A 17,440-nucleotide genomic window follows, 5' to 3' on the forward strand; every position below is an offset into this window, starting at 1 on the left:
AGTCAAGCACCACAACATGTTTCTGTTTTAATTCATAATATAAGTCAAACATTAAAATTTGGTTATTACCTTGGGTGGATCCCTGGTCGATTAATGGGTGAGGAGAAGGAAGGATAAACAGATGGATATATATACACATAGGTTAGATGTTATTTCAGAAAAACTGCTTTGGTCGAGTGGTTGGGTTTGTTTGCAAGAAGCGAATGGTCTAGGGTTCGAGTCCCGTCTGCAACAATTCTTTTTACTCAAAGATTATAAAGGGTATGCTCGTAAGGTCAAATTAGTGTTTTATCATCTCCGTTGTATCTACGTACCTTTCCTGCAATATTAAATCTCAATATTGATACGTAAGCACTTATAATTTAATTTTTACATATTAATAGTGTATCCCTGACTAGTGCTCGAGTATATAGGATTATGCATGCTTGTATTTTGATATTGTCGTTAGATAGGTTATGTTGAATCCTAAATTAGTTACATATGCGATTGAGATAAGGTATAAGATATGCATGTCGTTGGAAAGCTGGCGAAAAACTATAAACTTTTCATTTAGATATCGAATGGATTCGATGTACGGATTAGAAGTTATTGTCAATTGAATTTTTATATTATTATTAAAAATGATTATTATTATCGTCGTTATTATCGTCGTTCTAGTTTTTATCTAATTATTATTATTATTATTATTATTATTATTATTATTATTATTATTATTATTATTATTATTATTATTATTATTATTATCATTATCATTATAAATAAAAAGTATTATTATTAAAAATTGTTATTATTATTATTACTATCGTTATTATCGTTAAAATTATAATTAGTATTATTATTATTATTATCATTAAAATAGTTATTAGTATTATCATTATCATAATATTTATTATTATTAGTATTATAATAATTAAAACTAATATTAGCAACACTTGATTATTATGATTACTATTATTATCATTAAAATGAACGCGATATAAAGAACGATTTAAAAGCTATTAACAAATTGATTAGGAAATAATGAGTATGAGTATCATGATGAAATTTAAAGATATTGATTTAGATAAAATTATCATTCTTATTATTTTTATCATTATTATTATTATTAAAAGTATCGTTAGTATTAAAACTATCATTTTAACAAAAATTATCATTTTAATAGAAATGTCATTGTTATTATAAAATATCATTATTATTATCATTTTAAATAAAATGGTTATTTTAAAGTATCGTAAATATTAAAGTTATCATAACTAGATTTATCATTTTATCATAATATCATTTTTAGTAATATAAATATTGATATTTTTAATAATAGAATAATAATTATTATTATTACAAAATAATACAACTTTTACTTATTATTATTATCAATGTTATTTTATCAAATAAAAATGTAATACAAATAATATAATTACCTTAATAAAACCTATCATAACATTTTTATGATATTCAATGAACTTTATAAATTTTATTATCTAAGATATATAAAAGTATATTTTTATATAAAGTTTTATTTATTAATAAATGAATTATATTATTTACTCTAATAAATCTTTTACAAATACTTAAAAATATAAAACGACGATATTTAAACTATATAACAATCAAGTATAAATTATAGAAATCATTTTGAGTCAAATTGACTTTTATTGATTTTTGCATATTAGTCTCGAGCATTAGGATTGTGGTACACTATGACTTGACTTAAATTGTTAGACAAATATTGACCAACATATAAATATATATAATTAATATAGGTTCGTGAATCCGAGGCCAACCTTACACTTGTTCAATGATGTTATATGTATTTTTACTACGAAATACAGTATGGTGAGTTTCATTTGCCTTTTTACCCTTTACATTTTTGGGCTGAGAATACATGCGCAACTTTTATGAATATTTTACGAAATAGACACAAGTAATTTAAACTACATTATATGGGTGAATGATCGAAGCCAAATATGCCCCTTTTAAACTTGGTAGCCTAAGAATTAGGGAACAGACCCCCTAATTGACGCGAATCCTAAAGATAGATCTATGGGCCTGACAAACCCCATTCTGGAATTTGGAATGCTTTAGTACTTCGATTTAAATGGTGATTGCGATTGCCAATATATAACATACTTGCGAGTATGTAGGGGATATTCTACATGCATTAAAGTTAATGTCGATTACCAGGTGTTCACCCTATAATTGAACCTTAATGCATGCATGCTGTTAATGAGAAATGGAAAATATGAAATCTTGTGGTCTATTAAAATGATGAAAATGAATGATTATGATAAACTAATGAACTCACCAACCTTTTGGTTGACACTTTAAAGCATGTTTATTCTCAGGTTTGAAAGAAATCTTCCGATGTGCATTAGCTCATTTTAAAGATATTACTTGGAGTCATTCATGACATATTTCAAAAGACGTCATTCGAGTCGTTGAAGTTCATTAGAGATTATTATTAAGTAAATGACAGATTAGGTCATTTATAGTTTGGGTATTATGAAATGGTATGCATACATGTCAACTTTTAATGTAATGAAAGATTCTCTTATAAAAACGAATGCAACGTTTGTAAAAATGTATCATTTAGAGGTCAATACCTCGCGATGTAATCAACTATTGTGAATCGTTTATAATCGATATGGACTTCGTCCAGATGGATTAGGACGGGTTATTAAACTGTTCATTATTGGGCTTTCCATGTATTGGACTAGGCCTCGTCATTATTGGCATGTTCTCTATCATTTGCACGATAGAAAAGGGTAAACGGATAAGGTTTTACACATACGTAGGCACCCGTGACCATTTTGACCCTTTTTCTAACCACACAAGATATATTGCTAGTGAGGTTTGCACATTTTTTTTAGAAATTTCATAAAGGAGGCCCAGGGATATTTATGACATCGACTCAAGAAACCACAAGTAGAAATCAAATGTGGCATACCGACACATGTTACCTATAGGATATTACAAATTTGAACCTGAGACGAGGATAGCGAAAATAGAATATGATCCTAAGGAAAGAACAAAAACTACCACATAGACAAAGATGCCCATTTCACTAAAGTTAACAATGTAATAGATGTCACACATAACATTTTAAGCACGAAAAAAAAAAAGGGTCTGGCTAGCAGACTTAAGTTACTAGTAGCTATTTAAGATTCAATATATAATGCTCATTATAGTATAAAAAATATTTATGCCCCACATATTATAAAGTGTAATCGTCCTGAGGGAAAAAAAATATTCTTCTGATCCACATGACCAATAGTTAGGTTGTCAACCTTTCTATCATATTTTGGTAGTTCTAAATGGCTTGGTTTCATCAGCTTACCAATACGTAAAAATATATAAAAATATATATATATAAAAAAATATAAAAAAAAAGAAAAAAAAGTAGTTATGTTTAAAAGCAATGAATCAAAAATTCGCTTCTTTCAACATTTGACCCAAATGTACAGGTTGTGACATAGTTACATTCGGTAATAACTAATAACATAATTTCATGTCTTCTAGTCAGGTTTATTGTTATTTGCCAATACAGGTTAGCTAGCATCAAATTTGCCAATATTTATGGATTTTTTTTTTTAAAATGGTAATTTTTACAAACAGACTTGCAAAAATGGAAACTGAAACTAAATCGTTGCAAAAATGGTAAAACCGAACTTCCAAAGTTCGGTTTTGGTCAAAACCGAAGTTTGGAAGTTCGGTTTTGGTTTTTTATTGATTTTGTCCGTTGAATTGGTGACTGGATTGGCGACGTGGCAAAACCGAAGTTCCAAACTTCGGTTTTGCTTTAACTTCCAGCTACCGCATTAACTGTGATTTTATCCAATAAATAAAAATCCGGGAAATTTTTTACTGGCGAATAAAATAATGACACGTGGCGAAACCGAAGTTTCAAACTTCGATTTTGGTTCTGTATAAATCCGAAGTCTGTAACTTCGGTTCTCACACACAATTCAGTTCCATTGAGAAAAGAAAAAAAAAAACTTCAAAAACCCTTGAATTTTTATCAAAAAAAAAGGCTCAAACGAACCAAGTACGTGCTAGATCGGAGCCGGTTGATAGTTCTTTATTATTTTTACAAGCCGAAAGGAATCATAGATCGTACGCGGTATTTACAAAGAAGCTGGACGAGGACACGTTGATCAAACCACGAAGAGCTGATCTGAACTTTTGGCAGCATATTAAACAACTACCAAACGAAACAATTAATGAGCATGTGCAGGTGTATCTCGATAATGTGGGTTTGGGTTTACTAGCTAAATTGGGTAAACAAAGACTGGATTGGTCACTTGTTACTGCTATGATTGAAAGATGGCGCCCGGAGATGCATACGTTTCATTTACCGATTGGTACAAAATCATTACCTTATATATATTAATCATTTATTTTTATATATATTATTATATCTTCGCTATATTTATATTTATTAGTTTAGTCAAGTTTCTATTAGATAATTGTTTAAAATAGTATTTACGAATATATATATATATATATATATATATATATATATATATATATATATATATATATATATATATATATATATATATATATATATATATATATATATATATATATATATATAATCCATATTAATATTTGTAGGAGAAGCAACTGTAACGTTGCAAGACGTTCAGGTTTTATTTGGTTTACCTATAGACGGGGATGTATTCTCCGGTATTTGGTATGAAACAAATGATAGCGATTGGATACCGTTTGTTGAAACGTACTTAGGGATCTCCCGTCAGGCTATTGGTAATAGGGGTATACGTAGAGGGAGGATATTAATTTCCGTTTTAATTACGGAGTTGAATGAAGAAGTTGGAGACACTATCGAGTCTCACCAACAGCGGGATAGAGTATATATTTTAGCTATGATGGGTGGCATTCTATTTTCTGATGCTAATGCGTATGATGTCCCTTTGAGTTTCTTGCACACCATCGTGGACTTGAGTCCAGCTAATCGTATTAGTTGGGGTAGTGCGGTTCTCGCACATCTTTATAGAAATTTGTGTAAAGCGGCCACAAACTATGAAGCCAAGGCCATTAATGGTTCGCTACTTTTAGTACAACAGTGGGTGTATGAACGAATTCCATCCCTCGCGCCAATTCTCAGAACTGATGTACGAAAGATTCCAGAGGACTTGCCACCGAACCAGATTCCACTTATTCCAGCACCCTATGGTTCTAGGTAAAAGATCATTGTAACTTTAAACCTTTAGTTATTGTAACTATATTCATTTGTATGCGTTATTCATATGTAGGTGGCATGGTAAACGGACTAACAAAAATACGCCAGCACATGTATTGTCAGCATATCGCTCCCTACTTTCGGCGTTAACGCCTAGACAAGTAACATTTATTTGGTGTGAAACTATAGAAGCTATGTTAAAGTCAAAATATTTATTAAGTATTATAATATGTTGATGCAGTTTATATGGCAACCCTATGATGATGAGTTATTCGCCCGACTACCCGAGTAGTGCACAGCTGACAGACCCTTATGGTCATACCGTGGGCCTATTATATTCTGGGCTACTATTGAGACACATCTACCCGATCTGGTATGTAGGCAGTTTGGATGGGGTCAGCCAATTCCAGGCGTTGAATACTTGCTTCCCGCTCAGACGCATCATCAGTTGCACAAAACAAACCTTAGCATGAAAAGAAGTGTTGATATGAGGGCTAATGCCCCCCAGGCCACGTACATCGCAAAATGGAATGACCGAGCCAACCGTATATTTGTTGGTAGAGATGGTGGGGGTGTCAGTAGGGGTTACTATGACTGGTACAAGGCTCGCACTATTGTGCACATTACAGATCCAGGAACCGACGAGGGTACCAACACATATCCTAATTGGGCAGGGACTACCAATGTCTATGTAAGATACAATTGTGTGATATTTTAATTATTTATAAACAATAACCTCACGATCGATAATATTAGTTTACTTTTAACTATATACACGAGGAAGGGCTTTGGAGGATACAAGATATGACATTTGCACAAATGCAACCTAACAGTCAACCTAACCCGCAAGCATTTTATGACATGCCACATAACCTACTTGCATACTCGCATCACCAACAGCCAGATGCTCCATTTGAATACTATCCGTCACAAAACTTCGAGTTCCCGGCTTATGATTACGGTGCTCAGTCGCATTATCATGATCCTCGCCAAACCTATCCTAACCCTCGAGACATATACAGTACCCCTCGAAACACATACAGTACCCATCAAAATGTCTACAATACCCATTAGAACGTCTTCAACAGCCCTCCAAACATATACAATACCCCGTTGAACACGCATCTTGGATCATCCTCTCGGACCCCTCAAGATATATATCATGGATCTTCCTCTCGAACCCCTATCCGACCATATGTAGGTGCCTCGTCCTCTCGAAGCCCTCTTGACATGAGTGTTTCTGATTACCCACTTGAGGATGAGCCTGTCGAGGATTTAACCACATGCGATGATGAAAATCGGGAACAACTACCGCGGAGGAGTACAAGGCAATCTGTCCCAACAAGGTGCGGAACTGGTCATCACCTGCGATATATACGTGGGGGACGTCATGGGCACTGATTAGTTGTATTTTATGATGATTTGGTTGTAATGTTTATCTTTTGAACTTGTTTAAATAAATTCGTTGCGTTTGTGATATACATTTAGTATCGTTTTTAAACAAAACTAACAACTAGTTTAATTTAAATAACAATAACAACATATAACAATACATTATTTAAAACAACAATAACAATAGTTTATTTTAAACAACAACAACAACACAATGCTCTACGTAGATCCACCGTCTTTGAAGAACACCTTAATTAACGCCTTGCGTGTAATGTTAAGGATTTTAACCTTCACACTGGGGCAAAAGATAGAGCAATTTTGTAGCACCAGAACAGCTCCCTCACGTATGCCTTTTACACCTTTATACTTTCCATGTACACCATCGATGATCTTGCTAGATACTGATCCTCGAATAGTACCCGTAGTGTCCTATTAAACATAAATGAATATAGTTACATTAACCTGTTTTAGTCAACGCAATACAAATATGAAAATATACATAAGTTAGTGATGTAAACTCACTTTGAGCGTTAAAGACAGATCACCGACACAATTTTTCTCACAAGTCTTAACAACACCAACAACTTGATCAGCTGGTAAAAATCTACGTTGTCTCAAAATGCTCGCTATATCAGATCTACCTGCAGTTACAACAATACACATAAATTGTTGGCTTATGGTTTCAATAATGAGTATACAATTTTGTTGTTTACCTTCGTACGGATATGCAAACTCCATCGCGCGTAGCCACGGATCCAGTGTAAACGAATCATCCGCTTCAGGTCTATTGATTATTTCCCTTACAAAATCTTGCGTACACATGTCATCCACAACGTTATTCTCGTTATTTCGAAGTTCATACGCATCTTGGAAAACACCAGCGGGTCCAGGGATTCGGTAGGATAATTTGTTCTTTTTGTTAGACCCGGAACCGCGAAGAACAGGTCGTTGTAGTGAAATAGGTTGCTTTTGTTTTTGACGGTTAAGTTGGGGGGACTCTAAAGGTCGGGGGAATGGTGGCAACTCGGTGGGCACCAATATGGTTTGAGTGGGTTTTGAAACTGATACAGATTGAGTGATATCGAAATCATCAATATCAAGTAGGTATTCCCATCCATCGTTCTCATCATTGGCCATTTTTTGAGAATGTGATTTTGTGTTTTTTTTAGTTTTCAATTGCTGATTTGAGTGAAAATTAAAACTCATTTTGAGGTGTTTGAAATGTGGTTGTGTAGTATGTGATGTTGTAAATGATAATGAACATTCAACTGGTATAAATAGATGTATAAAACCATAGATTTCGACCTGCAAAAGCATGATTCGGCTTAAAAGTGAACAAATTAAAGCAGGACTCAAAACCGAAGTTTGAAACATTGGTTTTGCTGAAAAGCCTGCAAAACCGAAGTTTCAAACTTCGGTTTAGGGCACGGGTGGCTAACCTAGTACACTTGTCTGCCAGGTCACTGTGGAAACGAATAAAAAATCAAAACCGAACTTCCAAACTTCGGTTTTGACCAAAACCGAACTTTGGAAGTACGGTTTTACCATTTTTGCAACGATTTAGTTTCAGTTTCCATTTTTAAAAGTCATTTTGAAAAAATTACCATTTAAAAAAAAAAATTCAATATTTATGCCCTTAGCTTCATATTATAGTCACTTTATACAATTTATTCCTCAAGTATAAATCACAAGTCACATTTTTTCCTTTAGTTTTCGATTTTGGGCTGCCTGTACGTGGTCATATCTTGTACCACGAAATCGTATATTGTTAAATACCCTATCTTAAGGTTTAATGCAATCGATTACAATCACCAGAACACTAACATTTGTCATTAAACTTTCGGTTTACCTAAGATATGTACGTACACAACGGATAGCTTTTAAGTAAAAAAGAATATATTCCCCTTTTCCATTGAATTCCATCCTTATAAACCTAATTCACCAATTACATTTGCACCATGTAAAGTGCAGTAATACTAGTGCACCATGTCATTAGTTTTAAGTTGAGTAATATGAGCCTTTTAGAATGTGTAATACAGCATAAAACAAATAACTCATCACGGCCTATATTAATTCAACCATATCTCATATATGCGAATTAAAGGTGAAATAGGTAATTGCAAAAAACTATTTTTCACAAACAAGTATTGCATGTAATGCAGCCCTATACACTGAAAATGGCACTGAAAATGGCCTGATATTAGCACGTGTACAAATCAATGATATGGTAATGTAAAGCAAATTCAGAAATATCAAAAACCAACGGATACATATCAAGCAACTTAGCTTTTTGGCTACTGTTGTCCTGTGTGCATTTGATCATCATGTGTATATAAGTATATAACAGTTCTCCTATTCAAAAAGAGGTGCATTTAAACAGATAAGAGCAAAAAACTTCTATAGGGCGATATAATTTAAAGCAAAGAAAAGAAAAGACTATAAAAAAAACATGCACCATTCCATCGAAGTCAAATTTATAACCGACCATGGATGCCCAAACAGCACGAACTATAGTATAGGTGTATATATATTATTTAATTAGCTTAATTAAGCATCATGCGTTTGCAAAAGATTTCCATTTATCTTCAACGCATTAGCTTTTGCCTTATTGAGCTAAAAGCTAGGGATATTAATATGGGGAACAAAAAAAGTTACATAAGTGGATAAGTTTAGCTTCTTTCTCCACTTTTATGATGCCAGCAGAAAAAATCATCACAATCGGCAAAACTATAGACTGTATTCATAATTTCCATTCACAAAATGTTACATATTGTGTTTGCATATAACTGTATATGGACTTATGAGTTCTTAAGGTTAAGAAAATGATTTTTCAAAAGAGAAATTTGTGAATTCTCCGTCCATAATAGAGATGCCTAAAACCTTTATCTTATTCTCCCATAAGTACCAAAACATATACTCTCGGATTTTTGCATATTTGCAAATACTAATGCTCGCATAATAACGACTGTATTCATGAACTCGAAACAGTCAGTTTCATAGATAAGAATAACACCTTTCATAAATTCCATATACCCTTGAGTCACTATATATATAGTCTCCATTTGAGTTCCAATTTCCTCAAAACACAATTGATCTTCACATAACAAGCTCTATCTTATACCTACTAAATATTTTTCACAATCTTTATTATATCACTTCTATTATTAACATAATGACCATGGTTACAACATTGGTTGCTGAAAAGCCAGTGGTAATTTTTAGTAAAAGTACTTGTTGTATGTCTCATACAGTAAAAACTCTGATTTACAGCTTTGGAGCTAACCCTACAGTTTATGAGATAGATGAACATCCTAATGGGCAACAAATAGAGACAGAGTTAAAAGCATTAGGGTGTAAGACGAAGGTGCCAGTCATATTTATAGGGCAAGAGCTGATTGGAGGTCCAAATGAGATCATGACACTCCATCTCAAGGACAAATTAGTCAAACTGCTCAAGAAGGCCAATGCTATATGGGTTTAAGTAATATGAAAATAACAGATAGGATTAATTAAGTAACAGTGGCTTGTTTTAGGTAAAAGCAATGTTATGCTTCAAGAGTTTTTTTATACAATTTCCACACTATGTAATTTCAATCTTGATATGACATCTTACTGTATTTTATAAGATTGGTATTACTACTTTAATAGAGCACAATGTTTCTAATGCAGTCCAAGTAGAAAGTTGCTGATAGAGAACAGGCAAATAATGATGAAGCCCAATATATGGAAAGCCCGATAATGAACAGCCCAGTGGAAAGTCTTTATATAAAGACTATGTAATAAAGACTTCTAGTATGTTGTTCATTATTGGGTTTTCTATGTATTGGGCTTGGCCTCATCATTATTGGCATGTTCTTTATAAGTTGCACAATAGAAAAGGGTAAACGGATAGTGTTTTCCTTGTTCAGGCTAACCAGCATTTTTACACATATGTACGCGCCCGTGACCATTTTGACCCTTTTCCTAACCACACAATATATGTTGCTAGTGAGATTTGCACAATTTTTTTAGAAATTTCAAAAAGGAGGACCCGGAATATTTGTGACATCGACTCAAGAAACCACAATTAGAAATCAAATGTGACATACCGACACATGTTACATTTAGTATGTTTACAAATCTGAACCTCGGACAAGGATAAATAATATAGAATATGATCCTAAGGAAAGAACAAAACACCACCACATAGACAAAGATGCCCATTTCACTAAAGTAAGACAATGTAATAGATGTCGCACATAACATTTTAAGCACGGGAAAAAAAAAATTGGGTCTGGCTAGCAGACTTAAGTTACTAGTAGCTATTTAAGGTCATTATAGTATAAAAAATATTCATGTAAAATATTATGAAGTTTGATTTTCCTGCAGAAAAAGAATTTATTCTGATCCACATGACCAATATTTAGGTTGTCAACCTTTCTATCATATTTTGATATTCAAAATTGATGGGTTACATCAGGTTACCAACAATTATAAGAAAAGTAGTCATGTTTAAAAGGAATAAATGAACAATTCACTTTGTTCAACATGTGACCCAAATTAACAGGTTGTGATACACTTACAATTGGTAATAACTAATAACATAATTTCATAATAACGACTGTATTCATGAACTCGAAACAGTCAGTTTCATAGATAAGAATAATACCTATCATAAATTCCATCCGAATCACATATACCCTCGAGTCACTATATATAGTCTCCATTTGAGTTCCTATTTCCTCAAAACACAACTGATCTTCACATAACAAACTCTTACTTATATCTACTAAAATATTTTTTCACAATCATTATCATACCACTTCTATTATTAACATAATGGCCATGGTTACGAGATTGGTTGCTGAAAAGCCAGTGGTAATTTTTAGTAAAAGTACTTGTTGCATGTCTCACACAGTAAAAACTCTGATTTACAGTTTTGGAGCTAACCCTACAGTTTATGAGATAGATGAACATCCTAATGGGCAACAAATAGAGACAGAGTTAAAAGCATTGGGGTGTAAGACGAAGGTGCCGGTCATATTTATAGGGCAAGAGCTGATTGGAGGTCCAAATGAGATCATGACACTCCATATCAAGGGCAAATTAGTCAAACTACTCAAGAAGGCCAATGCTATATGGGTTTAAGTAATATGAAAATGACAGATAGGATTATGTGACAGTGTCTTGTTTTAGGTGAAAGTACTGTTATGCTTCAAGATCTTCTGTTAGCCTTTTGGCAAACTTTATACTATTTCCATACTATGTAATGTCAATCTTGATATGACATCTTACTGTATTTTATAAGATTGGTATTACTACTTTAATAGAGCACAATATTTCCAATGCAGTACAAGTAGAAAGTTATTGATAGAGTACTGGCAAATAGTGATGAGATCAAGCCCAATACATGGAAAGCCCATTAATGAACAGCCCAATGGAAAGTCTTTATATAAAGACCATCCAATAAAGACTTTCTAGTAGGTTGTTCATTATTGGGTTTTCCACGTATTGGGCTTGGCTTCGTCATTATTGGCATGTTCTCTATCAGTTGCACAATAGAAAAGGGTAAACGATTAATGTTTTCCCTGTTCAGACAAACCAGCATTTTTACTCATATGTACGCGCCCGTGACCATTTTGACCTTTTTCCTAACCACCCAATATATGTTGCTAGTGAGATTTGCACAATTTTTTTAGAAATTTCAAAAAGGAGGACCCGGAATATTGTGACATCGACTCAAGAAACCACAATTAGACATCACATACCGACACATGTTACATATAGGATATTACAAATTTGAACCTTAGACGAGGATAGAGAATATAGAATATGATCTAAGGAAATAACACACACCACCACATAGACAAAGATGCCCATTTCACTAAAGTAAGACAATGTAATAGATGTCACACATAACATTTTAAGCACGGAAAAATTCACTTGGTTCAACATATAACCCATATGTACAGGTTGCGACACAGTTATAGAAGTCGAGTGTATGTTGCATATAACGACATCAAGCTTTGTATTAATCGGCTGACACTTAAAACCAAGAACTTACCCCTTTCAATAATTTTAACAGTTTCCGTTTAACGTCTAAATCGCATCATTTATGAAAGTGTCATTTACATAAGCATTAGGAAACCAAGCTAATCATCGGTACAAGTCGTACACGTCTCACTACCAAACCTTAATCATATCCTTGCCAAACTCATTCTAAAAACTATCATATCATTTACTACATTTATGAGCAGCAGACATTTCATAACTCTAGTGCAAATGATGAATTGTAACATAAATCCTTTAGTGTACTTAAAGCTTTTTCTGAAATCATCACTAAAAAAAATAATAAAGGGGAATGACTGATAAAAGCATAAAGTCCCACCATTGATAAATCCATCCATAAAGACATAAAATTCATCAATGCTATCAATGGTGGTGATCTATAATCACCAATCACAATGAAAGGGAATGAACATTTATGTGATTCAAAGTATTTGTTATATACAAGTATATCAATGAATGTGTTCATTTAGTTATAATAATCTTTCATGATTACTCTGCTTAACAGAAAACTCATTATCTACCATCTCCAGTGGTCCAGGTTTAAAGATCTATACTACTGTGGTCCCGGTCTCCACTTCCAGCTTAGTAATAATTATTAAATTCAAAAATATTATAAAGATAAACAGGTGTGTGACGTCACATGAGGTAGTATATATTAGGCTTTTAGCCAATTGTTCAAAACCTTGACCAATTTTGACCAGGAACACAAAATCAGGTCAAAATTGAGGGATTTAAGCACTATATAAGCAAAACCTAATAATATTGTAATACTGTTCCATTTAAATTAGATTTAATATGTTTATTATGAACGTAAGGATATATAAATCCTAGGAGATCAAATTAAGCTGATTAATCTATGGTCGCATGACTTATCAACAAGACTAATATTAGAATTAGAATTTCAATTACATCAGAATTGCATTTATGATCGTATGAATGTATAAACCCTAGAAATTGATTTTGATCAAAATTAAGCTGATTAACGACAATATATTATACAAACACATTGACTGATCGATATAATTACACATATTGAGATGAAAGAATACCTAATTAATCTGAAGAACAGAAATGTAGAATGATTTGTCGATTCGAAAATCGACAATTTAGCGATCACGTACGTTACCTTTGTTTACGTCATAAGGCATGGCCAACTTTCTATCTGTTTATGTGATGAGTATCAAGGTTTTAGAGGCTCGACGCGGTCAAAATTCATAGTGCCTAAAATGTTTAACTTGCCAATCTTATAAAGTTAACATTGTCAAAACTTTAATTTAGTCCGTTAATGTCGGATTTATACATTCAAAATCAGTTAATACAGTCAACGTCAATCAAAGTTGGTCAACGTCTGACTAGTCTATGACATGGTCGATTAGTCTCTACAAGATCTCGATTGACTAGTGACTTCTACGACCTGAATCCCTTGTGTAATTTTTGAAACATTTTCTTGACACAACCCTAACAAGTGGTAAGACAGCAAAAATGTGAATTTTGAAGTTGTAAATTAAACAAGAACTTAATACTATTAGCACAAAAATCTCACATCAAACAAGAATCACTATTAGTACACCTGTACACACTCTTTAGTATTCACAATCACACTAGCAAAAACAAGAAAACTTCGAATAACCGATTACGCAATGGAGTTACGCCTTCGTTTCTGAAACACGAACCGACTTTCAGAACCCGGTCTGCTGCCGGTGGCCCTAGCATCTCTGAATTTGAACAAACTATTCAATTTTCCCAATTTCTTCGTCAATGATTTAAACAACTTGTTCGCTGGATGCGACTTGACAAGTTCTTGTTTCATTGAAACATGATCTTTTTCAAGATCCGTTAGCCTCATTCTCATTCGGGTTACTTCAAGTTTCAGTTCTCGATTTTCTCTCCTAACGGACGCATAATTGTCCCTAGGAGAGATACACCCACTCCCGACACCGCTACTACCGCGTTGTGAGAATGGGTTATTCATTGATCCAAAAAAGAGGTTGTTATGACCTCCATTCATTGCATTTCGAAGCCTGATTTGCTCAAAGTATAGCACTTGAACCGCCATTTGAACTGGGAGACGCTCGTTTTGAGCCGCATGGCTACACGCTTCTTGACTCAGTTTCTGGCAATCGATTGTTTTACACAATCGATAACGCTCCGAGTCCTTTAAATTCGGATGAACCTGCCAACATTATAAAATAAAAATTGTCATACCTAAAATTATAATATAAAACAAAACGTATTCCTGCGTGGAAATTGCGTGGAAATTGCATGTTTACAATTTCCACGCAACAATGTATATGTAAATCACTTTTAGCCATACGAACACATTATTTACCTTTAAAAAGATGTCAACGGCTCGATATAATCCATCATTTACCAACCTAGCATGATCGGGAAGCAATTCCGCAAGTGCAATGAACTTCGATGCAGGCAAATTCGTATCTATTGCGATTTCCGCAAGAAAACAATCAAGTAGCTTCGAGACTTTCACTATCGAGCTTTGTTTTGGAGACGATGGTGTATCGAAATCATACACCATTTCACTTTCATCCATCATCGGATTTTCATCATCATCGTCTTCATCCAAATTCAAGAAAATCGAAAAGATCCTAAAAATTGTGTCAGTGTCATAAAGTTGACTATGATTGTTACCATGAGAACTCGCCGGAATTAGTATGTCTTCAAGAATAGCTTGATTAAGTTGCAACCCTATTCGTCTCTCTAGATCCGATCTACAAGCAGTAGACGTAGACGCCAAAATTGAAGACTTCAACAAGCTCGATAAAAACGCCATTGGAACACTACTTTTATGTGATTGTGTAGGTAACAAACCAACAATCACTTCAACAACCACTCTATGCTTCTTTTGCGATTCTAGATCCGAAAAACTTCCTTTTACGAGGTGTGGGTCCCTCAAAAACAAACCTTGAAGTGAATTATGCGCGTAATTCATAAGAATCCTCGCAATCATATCCTGTTTTAGACCTTTCGTCTTCACAACGGTTAACACTCGTTGAAAGAACTCAAGATTAAGCATCGTTAACGATTTCCCCCACCAATTTTCCGAATCTAACGGTAAAATTGGCTTAGAAGGATAATTACTTTCTAGCTTAGACAAACCACAACTTAATTGCTCTTTAGAAGCGTTATTAGCGATAGATGTAACGAGTTTAGTAACTAAACCTATCTCTTCTGACACAGGTAACAAACTTTCGCAATGGTGTAAAACTGAAATCGAATTTGTTATACTAGGAAGAACAAATTCTTTCAAAAACGTTTCAGTACGCATTTCAAGATTTTTATCGGCGAATTCTTCAGTCATTTCTAGAAAATGTGACGTGCAACGTAGTTTTGCAACGTTTGATAGATTAATCTCTATGTTTATACCGTAACAAAACTTTGCAGCGAGCTCGAATGATTCTGATCCGCCTGGTACGTTTTGAAGATTTAGGCGTATTGTTTTCGAATCTTTAGCATCTATTAACATTTTTCGAATTTTTCCACTTTTAGAAACCAGAGGAAACTGTAACAAAAACAAAAACAAAAACAGAACACTTTGACATTTAAAATCAAATAGTATTAAGTCCAAAACTTATAACTTTTGATGTAACATTATTTATTACCTTATGAAGTGCAAAACTTGTTGTTCCTAGATCAACGGTGAGATCGCTAGAAACATCAGATATCGGCCTGTTACAAATGCGATTCATCATTTTTTATAATTTTTTATAATTTATCGAACGAACAGTAAAATGTTTTTTTTTATTCGTTACAAAAGGTTCTTTGGATTCAGAATTTCAGCCAAGAACATAACAAAATAATGAAGAACACACATGAATCTAGAACATAAATAGGAAGAATCTGTAAAGATGAAATTTTGGGATACAATAATTGAAGAATTTAAGGGAAAAATAAAAGATGTGACCCATCTATTAAACATGAAACTATGTTCTTTTTGTTTTTTTGTATGACTGTATGAGTTAAACATGAAATAAATTTCAAGTCACTTTCAAGCATTTCAAGCATGTGATGGTTTCTTTAGATATAAAATTTTCATGGGTAGTGAGTAAATTTTGTATTAAAGTTTGAAATTTTTGTTTTCATTTTAAAAAAATTTGTCACATAAGTCTTGATATGTCATCCCCAATGCTCTGCCATAAATTTTCAAAATTAATTCACCAGTTGTTACATAAAACTATACACTAAATTGATATATTATAATACATTATTGAGAACATGCTATTGACGAATAATATTTTTTTATTTAGACTACTCGGTCACTGCTAGTAAATTGTACACATGCTCTAAAGTTATGTGTACGGTTTAACTTAACAATACTTAAAATCCCTACTAATTGCAACAGGTATAATATCCTATGACAAAATATAAACAGTTTTTGCAAAGCTAGCAGTTGCATTACATTAAAATTTAATTGATCTGAAGATTTACCATTCTGTAACATGTCGAGTACTCGAATTAGGTCGAAAAGATCGTTTTCCGGAGATGCTTGGCTTCAATTCACTGATGGTAACAACGCCCATTTCTTCAAGAACAAAAAAAATTGTAAGTTTTTTTTTTTTTTTTGGTTTCAGGTGAGTTGAGGCATGAGTGTTTGTGTTTGTGTTTGTGTGTGAAAAAAAAAGTGAAGGTGTGCATGCAAGATTAAAGGGGAAGTATAATTATGCTTTAATTGAGTGGTTTTCGATTTGATTAATATAAAGTCAATAAATGTAGAGACAGCACTGTTGTTTCCTTTTCGGTGCCTTTTTCAACTCTGTGTTTGTGTGTTTTTATTTTTGTAAATAA

General features: G+C 33.2%; 4 protein-coding genes across 5 annotated transcripts; 3 read left to right on the forward strand and 1 right to left on the reverse strand.

The window, feature by feature from the left end:
* The first annotated feature begins 3,876 nt into the window (after positions 1-3,876).
* Positions 3,877-5,918, forward strand: LOC139874712 (serine/threonine-protein phosphatase 7 long form homolog). The gene is made up of 5 exons (XM_071862119.1): positions 3,877-3,921; positions 4,028-4,358; positions 4,669-5,200; positions 5,274-5,375; positions 5,582-5,918. The coding sequence occupies exons 1-5, from the start codon at positions 3,877-3,879 to the stop codon at positions 5,916-5,918; spliced, it is 1,347 nt and encodes a 448-aa protein (XP_071718220.1).
* A 3,785-nt stretch (positions 5,919-9,703) lies between these two features.
* On the forward strand, positions 9,704-10,120 carry LOC139877422 (monothiol glutaredoxin-S2-like). Its single transcript, XM_071864850.1, has one exon. It carries the CDS (start codon positions 9,765-9,767, stop codon positions 10,071-10,073), a length of 309 nt encoding a protein of 102 aa, XP_071720951.1. The 5' UTR covers positions 9,704-9,764; the 3' UTR covers positions 10,074-10,120.
* A 1,262-nt stretch (positions 10,121-11,382) lies between these two features.
* Positions 11,383-11,719, forward strand: LOC139877513 (monothiol glutaredoxin-S2-like). The gene has a single exon (XM_071864953.1). The coding sequence runs from the start codon at positions 11,411-11,413 to the stop codon at positions 11,717-11,719; it is 309 nt and encodes a 102-aa protein (XP_071721054.1). The 5' UTR covers positions 11,383-11,410.
* A 2,523-nt stretch (positions 11,720-14,242) lies between these two features.
* LOC139877520 (BTB/POZ domain-containing protein At1g03010-like) lies at positions 14,243-17,175 on the reverse strand. 2 transcript variants are annotated; one of them, XM_071864959.1, is made up of 4 exons: positions 17,084-17,175; positions 16,258-16,324; positions 14,970-16,157; positions 14,243-14,813 (listed from the first exon to the last, which is right to left on the reverse strand). In XM_071864959.1, exons 1-4 carry the CDS (start codon positions 17,173-17,175, stop codon positions 14,274-14,276), a joined length of 1,887 nt encoding a protein of 628 aa, XP_071721060.1. In that variant the 3' UTR covers positions 14,243-14,273. The 2 variants fall into 2 exon arrangements, with proteins under 2 accessions (XP_071721060.1, XP_071721059.1); XM_071864958.1 differs by having other exon boundaries at positions 14,970-16,171; positions 16,209-16,324.
* Positions 17,176-17,440: the final 265 nt, after the last annotated feature.

This window comes from Rutidosis leptorrhynchoides, chromosome 11 (assembly GCF_046630445.1).
Source record: "Rutidosis leptorrhynchoides isolate AG116_Rl617_1_P2 chromosome 11, CSIRO_AGI_Rlap_v1, whole genome shotgun sequence".
In the NCBI taxonomy this organism is placed as follows: domain Eukaryota; kingdom Viridiplantae; phylum Streptophyta; class Magnoliopsida; order Asterales; family Asteraceae; genus Rutidosis; species Rutidosis leptorrhynchoides.

Excerpts from the sequence above, each read along its gene's own strand:
- LOC139877520 (XM_071864958.1), bottom strand. The coding sequence starts at position 17,175 with ATGGGCGTTGTTACCATCAGTGAATTGAAGCCAAGCATCTCCGGAAAA. Across the intron at positions 16,172-16,208 it reads AAGTTTTGGACTTAATACTA|TGTTTTTGTTACAGTTTCCT; the intron begins TTTGATTTTAAA and ends TGTTTTTGTTTT. Across the intron at positions 14,814-14,969 it reads CCGTTGACATCTTTTTAAAG|GTTCATCCGAATTTAAAGGA; the intron begins GTAAATAATGTG and ends TAATGTTGGCAG.
- LOC139877422 (XM_071864850.1), top strand. The coding sequence starts at position 9,765 with ATGACCATGGTTACAACATTGGTTGCTGAAAAGCCAGTGGTAATTTTT.
- LOC139874712 (XM_071862119.1), top strand. The coding sequence starts at position 3,877 with ATGACACGTGGCGAAACCGAAGTTTCAAACTTCGATTTTGGTTCT. Across the intron at positions 3,922-4,027 it reads CAAACTTCGATTTTGGTTCT|GCTCAAACGAACCAAGTACG; the intron begins GTATAAATCCGA and ends TCAAAAAAAAAG. Across the intron at positions 4,359-4,668 it reads TACGTTTCATTTACCGATTG|ACGGGGATGTATTCTCCGGT; the intron begins GTACAAAATCAT and ends GTTTACCTATAG.
- LOC139877513 (XM_071864953.1), top strand. The coding sequence starts at position 11,411 with ATGGCCATGGTTACGAGATTGGTTGCTGAAAAGCCAGTGGTAATTTTT.